Source organism: Staurois parvus, unplaced genomic scaffold (genome assembly GCF_062004578.1).
Source record: "Staurois parvus isolate SC_StPar_1 unplaced genomic scaffold, SC_StPar_1.0 ptg001861l, whole genome shotgun sequence".
NCBI classification, from domain to species: Eukaryota; Metazoa; Chordata; class Amphibia; order Anura; family Ranidae; genus Staurois; species Staurois parvus.
Genome location: NW_028319657.1, coordinates 142,501 through 150,195, shown reverse-complemented (window position 1 = coordinate 150,195; position 7,695 = coordinate 142,501). Strand labels below are relative to the sequence as shown.

At 47.3% G+C, this 7,695-nt stretch overlaps 1 protein-coding gene across 4 annotated transcripts in view; it reads left to right on the top strand.

Moving 5' to 3' along the window:
* Positions 1-353: 353 nt before the first annotated feature.
* The window catches only part of LOC149434010 (alanine aminotransferase 2-like), a 53,079-nt gene continuing 45,737 nt past the window's right edge, over positions 354-7,695 (top strand). The window contains exons 1-4 of one of the 4 annotated variants that reach the window (XM_089664227.1): positions 354-413; positions 1,835-1,962; positions 3,725-3,814; positions 7,339-7,447. In XM_089664227.1, the coding sequence (XP_089520353.1) occupies positions 1,840-1,962; positions 3,725-3,814; positions 7,339-7,447 (322 nt within the window). In that variant the 5' untranslated portion in view covers positions 354-413; positions 1,835-1,839. Of the gene's footprint in view, positions 550-787; positions 822-1,834; positions 1,963-3,724; positions 3,815-7,338; positions 7,448-7,695 lie in introns of those variants that run through there. The other 3 variants (XM_089664225.1, XM_089664224.1, XM_089664226.1) reach the window with 3 other exon arrangements.

Sequence of the window (7,695 nt, the reverse complement as noted above, 5' to 3'; positions counted from 1 at the left end):
GAATAGACTTTGCGTTTTTGCGCTTATGTATTCACTTGTTTTTCATGTATTTGGATGAATCACTTTGTTTGATTTTTTTATCAATTGAATGAAAGGGAGAGTTCACATTCACCATTCTATGTGAACACGCTCTGTTCTTTTAGTAAATACTCCCCATGGCACCTGATTTACAGACCTGACACAGCAGAACGATATCACATGTGAAGGAGTCAGGGTGGCCATACCTGGAATTTATGATGTTTCCTGATATCGTGAGACAATCTTCCTGACTCCGCAGTTAATAAATGTTCTGTCCGCAGATTATACAATAACCCGCAAGACACAGACAGACCCATTATTTCATTTAATATTTCACTGAATCTGCAATACCAAACTGTATGTATAGTCATAGCAAGGTGACGGCTGAACTACAGGTGAGATCACACGGGGCCGACAGCTGAACTACATGTACAGTCATAGAGGGGTGACGGCTGAACTACAGGTGAGATCATACGGGGCCGACGGCTGAACTACATGTACAGTCATAGCGGGGTGACGGCTGAACTACAGGTGAGATCATACCGGACTGACTGCTGAACTACATGTACAGTCATAGAGGGGTGACTGCTGAACTACAGGTGAGATCATACCGGACTGACTGCTGAACTACATGTACAGTCATAGCGGGGTGACTGCTGAACTACAGGTGAGATCATACCTGGCTGACTGCTGAACTACATGTACAGTCATAGCAAGGTGACGGCTGAACTACAGGTGAGATCATACCGGACTGACTGCTGAACTACATGTACAGTCATAGCAAGGTGACGGCTGAACTACAGGTGAGATCACACGGGGCCGACGGCTGAACAACATGTACAGTCATAGCAGGGTGACGGCTGAACTACAGGTGATATCATGCCGGACTGACTGCTGAACTACATGTACAGTCATAAAAAAAGTGAAATGAAGGGAGAGGAAGGACATTGAAGGAGATGAAGGAAGGATGGATGGAAGGAAGGCAGAAGATGAAGGAAGGAGATGATGGAAGGAAGAAGATGAAGGACGGATGGAAGAAAGGAAGGAGATGAAGGAAGGATGGAAGGAAGGAAGAAGAGGAATGAAGGAAATGAAGGAATGATGGAAGAAAGGAAGGAGATGAAGGGAGGATGGAAGAAAGGAAGAAGATGAAGGAAGGAGATGAAGGAATGATGGATGGAAGAAAGGAAGGCAGAAGATGAAGGAAGGATGGAAGAAAGGAAGGAGATGAAGGAAGGATGGAAGGAAGGAAGAAGAGGAATGAAGGAAATGAAGGAATGATGGAAGAAAGGAAGGAGATGAAGGGAGGATGGAAGAAAGGATGGATGGAAGGAAGGATATGAAGAAAGGATGAAAGGAAGGAGATTGAGGAAGAATTGAAGGAAGAAGATGAAGGATGGAGAGAGATTGAGGAAGATGGAAGGAAGGAAGGAGATGTAGGAAGGAAGGAGATGAAGGAAAGAAGGAAGGAAGGAGGTTGAGGAAGGATGGAAAGAAGGAAACACCACACAGTGGATAGATCCTCAGACTGCACCTTTTCTCTTACTTCTGGCTGCCGGGCTTCAAACGGTGGTTGGAGAATATCACACCAGGATGGGGTTCAACTGGAAGGTCTCTCTATGATGAGTACAACTCTTCCCTGCAGCTCATGTGCTGCTTCAGTATGCTGGGCAGCTGGCACACAAAAGATCAGCAGATGCTGTATCTGCCCATCTATGAACATCCTGTGTGAGGGGCCCCGGCACACCAAAGGGTTCCTCTTTGTACATTAATACTTTCTCATGTCTCATCTCCATTTTTTTTTTTTTGACCACAGGGAAGATGGGGTCCAGGAAGCGACTTCTTAACCTGGAGACCATGAACCAAGCGGTCCGGGATGTGAGGGTCCCAATTCTGGGGTCAGTGTCAGCCCGAGCAGTGAAGATGCAGCAGGAGATCAATCAGGTGTGAGAACGGGAGGGTGAGCTATTGGCTGGGGCACGGGTGGAAAATGCATTGAATTGCTGCATTTCTGGACACACCCAGGAGGTGCCAGGGAAAGATTTACTCACTGCAAACGTTTCTTATTCTGTGCTGAATGCCCAATGTGTCCAGATATTCTGGGAAACGTAAATAGTATAGAGCACTCATGTACAGGTTCAGTAATGGCTTAAGCCAATATCGAGGCTCCTCCCATGAGGAATTATACTGTAATAGTAATGGATCTCCCCTACATAATGGTTCTCTCATGAGGAATTATCCTGTACAGTCTCAGTAAAGGCCCCAACCAACATAAAGGCTCCTCATATAAGAATGTATCCTGCACAGGCTCAGTAATGGTTCCTCATATGGGGATTTACCCTGTAAAGGCTCATTGGTGGCTCCATTCAACAAAAAGGCTCCTCCTATGAGGATTTATTATGCACAGGCAGAATAATAGCTCCAACCAACAAAAAAAGGTTCTTCCTATGAGGACCTATCCTTTAACAGGCTCAGTAATGGCTTCACCCAACATTAAGGTTCCTCCTATAACAAGTTAGTCTGTACAGGTTTAGTATTGGTTCAACCTAACATTAAGGCTCCTCCTCTGAGGATTTATCCTGCATAGGTTCAGTAATGGCTCCACCTATGAAAATGTATTCTGTACATTCTTTGTAATGGTTCCGCCCAGGGGCGGACTGACAACTCATGGGCCTCCGGGCAATAAGGGATCATGGGGCCCCAGTTTCCTTGCCCAAACTCAAAAAAGCCTATGAAAAAGGTACCAGGGGCATCTCATGGGGCCCCCAACTGACCCTGGGCTCTCGGGCAGTGCCTGAGTTTCCAAATGGTCATTCCGCCCCTGGTCCCACCCATCATAAAGGCTCCTCCTATGAGTGTTTATCCTGTATACCCAGTACAGTTGGTATGTATGCTATAGCTGGCCAGACATGGGGCAATGTTCTAGTAATTTCAGCCACTTTCCACCATCTTTCAATTTTAAAGGTGATCAAACAGACCAAAGCACTCAAATGCAAGTTCCCACCATCCCCACTCTGAGTACCCAGGTCTGTAAACCTGCTGCACCACTTTTGAGGGCTTTCCACCATCCCAGTACTGAGTTATCGGGTCTGCACATCTGCTGTGCCCATTATGAGGGCTTCCCACCATCCCAGCACTGGGTTATCGGGTCTGCACATCTGCTGTACCCATTAGGAGGGGTTATCACCATCCCTGCACACCTAATGTGCCAAGGAACCCAACCAACCCAGCACTGACTTCTCAAGTCTGTTGTACTGATTATGAGGGATTCCCACCATCCCTGTATTAAGTTTCTGGTTTTACACACCTGATGTGCCAGATAGGTTGACAGGAACAGCAAAAACTTCAGATGGACAAAAACCGAGCCAGGAATTATGGCAGGGAGATTTCCCTAAAGGAATCACCAAAAAATAATCAGGTCACACATACCTCCCAGGTTCGACCTAAAGCTGACCTATTACTTTTGGGTGGACTGACCCTACATCATGTAGCAGTGAAAAGGACACCCCCTGGCTGGTGTCAGCATCGGAAAATGTGAGCGCACACAACACCCATTACCCCACTATTGTCCATTCCTTCAAACATAATGGAGAAGTGAGGACAGTGTGTCTGAGTGGAAGTGGAGGACCCTTCCCAGGAAATGTACATGGAGATCATTCAGGAGAAGAGTTTCTGTAATGTCTAAATATTCTTTTTTCTTCCTCAGGGGATTATCAAGCCGTTTGGTAAGGTCATAAAATGCCATTTTGGGGACCTGCAGGCCATGGGACACAAACCACGCACCTTCCTGAGACAGGTGAGGGGTTGGCGCTGGAACTCATCAACATCTGCCAATGATGTCGCAGATCAATTCCCCGGCATGAGGAACATCTTTTGTCATCAATTTTGCCATGTTTTTGGTCTGTCACCAATCAATGTAATGTACATAGTCATTCCTCCCAAATTCCTAGAGTAAGGGACACCACCATCCTGCCAAATTCCTTGCTCCTCACTGCTCCTCACTGCATGTGGCTCTTTTTTCTCATCTTCCCAGGGTGAGGGACACCTTTAAGCACCAACCTGCCAAATTCCCGATCAGTCACTGATCACTGCCCTGTAGACAATTGAATTTCTCCTGATTTTCTGGGATGTGGGACACCTTTAATTATTTGTACATGGTCATTCCTCCCAAATTCCCAGAGTGGGGGACACCACCATCCTGTTAAATTCCTTGCTCCTCACTGCTCCTCACTGCATGTGGCTCTTTTTTCTCATCTTCCCAGGGTGAGGGACATCTTTAAGCCCCAACCTGCCAAATTCCCAGTCCATCACTGATCACTGCCCTGTAGACAGCTCATTTCTCCTGATTTCCTGGGATATGGGACACCTTTAATTATTTGTACATGGTCATTCCTCCCAAATTCCCAGAGTGGGGGACACCACCTTCCTGCCAAATTCCTTGCTCCTCACTGCTCCTCACTGCATGTGGCTTTTTTCCCATCATCCCAGGGTGAGCGACACCTTTAAGCACAAACCTGCCAAATTCTCTGTCAGTCACTGATCACTGCCCTGTAGACAGCTCATTTATATAGCACCAACAGTTTGCTCAGCGCTTTACAATATAACGGGAGGCAATACAGCAACAATACAGTTCAATACAAGAGGGTTAGGAGGGCCCTGCTCTTAGGAGCTGACAATCTAACAGGGAGGGGCTGTTGGAACAAAAGGTAATGTTGGGGATGAACTGATGGGAGAAAGAGAAGATTAGGTTATTAGCTGAAGGCAGGATAGGCTTCCTTGAAGAGATGGGTTTTCAGGGAATACCTGAAAGTGGACAGAGCAGGCAATAGTCGGACAGTTTGGGGTAGGGAGTTCCAGAGGATGGGAGAGGCTCTGGGGAAGTCCTGGAGATGAGCACGAGAGGAGAAGACAAGGAAGCCAGAGAGGAGCAGGTCTTGGGAAGAGCAGAGAAGACATTCACCAACCTGCCCAACTCCTGGTCCATCACTGATCAATGCACTGTACACAGCTCATTCCTTCCAGCTTTCCAGGGGTGAGAGACAATTTTTATCTCCATTCTGTCACTCTCTGACCCATCACTGATCAATGCAACGGACACAGCTCATTTCTGCTGAATTTCCAGGGTGAGGGACACCTTTTATTTGCAACCAGCCATCTCCCGCTTCGACACCAATTAACACGCTAAGCATAATTCATTCTCTCCATCTTCACATGGTGGGGGACACCTTTTATCAGTAACCCACCAAGCTCCCGGTCTGATTAATACACTGTACATGGCTCATTGCTAGTGACTTTCTGAGGGGTGAGAGACACCTTTTATCACCAACTTGCTAAACTCCCAGTACAACACTGAATATGGCTTATTCCTCCTGGGTTTTCAGGGTGGGGACACCTTTTATCGCCAACCTGCCCCACCGCGGGTCCATTATTGATCTATGCACTGTAGATGGCTCATTCCTCACAAATTCCCCTGGTAGGGGACACCTTTGCAACGCTCTCAGTCCATCACCAATTTTTACAGCCTGGGCCTGCCACTAACCACCAATGCAGGGGGAGAGGGTTCTTTTCACAGCCTAAGCCTACCACTGACCACCAGTGCTGGGAAACAGGGTTCCTATTACAGTCTAAGCCTACCGCTGACCACCAGTGCTGGAGAAGAGGGTTCTCATTACAGTCTAAGCCTACCTATGACCACCAGTGCTTGGGAAGAGGGTTCCTAACACAGCCTAAGTCTACCTATGACCACTGATGTTGGGGGGGAGGTGTTTTCTATTATAGCCTAAGCCTACGAACGACCATCATTGTTGGTTGGAGGGTCTTTTTATTGTTGCCCAAGCCTACTACTGACCACCAGTGCTGGGGAAGAGTGCTCTTATTACAGCCTAAGCCTACCTATGATCATCAGTGCTGGGAAAGAGGGTTCTTAACACAACCTAAGCCTACCACTGACCACTGATGTTGGGGGGGAGGTGTTTCTTATTACAGTCTAAGCCTACCAATGACCATCATTGCTGGGGGGAGGGTCTTTCTATTGTTGCCCAAGCATACCACTGACCAACAGTGTTGGAGAAGAGGGTTCTTACTACAGCCTCAAGTCTTCCAATGACCACAAATGCTGGGGTTTAATGTTAATGTAGCGCTATCCTCTCAAGGGCCATTGGATTTGTTTTGGGTCCCCTTAAGCTCTGCACAGCCAGGCAACATGCATTTTCCACACTTGCACATTCAGAGTCAGTAAACAGTCCTTGAGCTTTTTTTTTTGTGGATCAAAAATAGCAACTGAAGTCCTCTTGGTGTACTTCCTCAGACTCCAGATGAATTCATCTCTTCACCCAGCTGCACTGAGGGTATCCCTGGGCAAGGGATTCCAAAATCCAATAGTGAAGTATTCTTGGATTAGAACTAGTTAGGTCTTGCACCTGACCGCCCTCTCCCTTTATCTGGCCCAGGGGATGTAGAAGTACTCACACTATCCTGTCCTGTCAGCGAGGTGGGTTGGTAGCTGCTTTCAGGCCTTTCGCTGGGCTGGCTCCTTCCCTGCTGTTCAAGATGTCCTCCCCAAGAGAGTGGAATAGTGAAGATCCTCCTGTCCAGCAACCAGCCTGTAGGTAGGTTCCCCTTACTGGGGTCCCCTCCCAGGCTCCACACTCCAGCACCTTCCTTCATTCCATCTTCCACCCGACTCTAGAAACTCTCCCTGCTGCATAGGCTCTTCCACATTTAGGGGTTGTCCTTGGTCATCATCATGCCTGGCCTCCTGCCTGGGATTGGCCAAGGCCCCTAACCATGCAGATCTGGGCCTCCCCACCTCCTCCGCTCCTCTTATAAAAAGTTCATTATGTTTCTGGAAGGGTGGAAAGACTCCAGAAGTCCTGACCTGTAGAGCCTCCAAGCCTGTCCTGAGGTGAACTTTCTACCTCACTCCCAGGCTGACTCATACCAGGCTGCTACCCAGCCTCTGTCTAAAGAAAATCAATAAAGCCTATCTAGATTACCTAGGGGGTGCTACTTTAATACCACTACCACCAATGAATGGGGGATCTTTGTAGCCATTGACACAAGTGGTTGTGCTTGTTTTACTCCCACACTACCCACTTTATTAAACCCCATGCGCCCATGTGTTCTCTTGATCCTTCCAAGGCAACCCTCCTACTTTCACATGTTGGCACATGGCAACTAAGCAGGCCAACTCCCCCCCCCCCCCCCCCAGCATGCAAGACATTTAATTTTGTGATTAGTTTTGAAAATTACTTTTATGTATTTATAGTACTTATCATGTCACTACCTGCTTAGAGCGGTGTCACTTCTCTCTCTCTGTAGGTGGCCGCTCTGTGTACCTACCCTGACCTGCTGGACACCGATCACTTTGCAGAGGATGCTAAGCGTCGGGCCTGGGAGATCTTGAAGACATTAGCTAACGACTCAGTGGGTGAGTCTGGAGCCTCTGTGAAAAATGCCAGAAAGGCGTCAACTACACGGGCACTTTTTAGATGCGTTGATGCAGCATTTAAACCCGATTAAACATAGTGCATGGTGAAGTTATTCAAATTCTATGTTGCTGTGCGCACTGCACTTTGTGTTACCTTTCTGCATTATACATATTGCACTGGAGTCAGTGGGAACGGGAAAATCAGTTCTGAAAATATTTACTTTTTTAATTGTCATTCATATAACTTT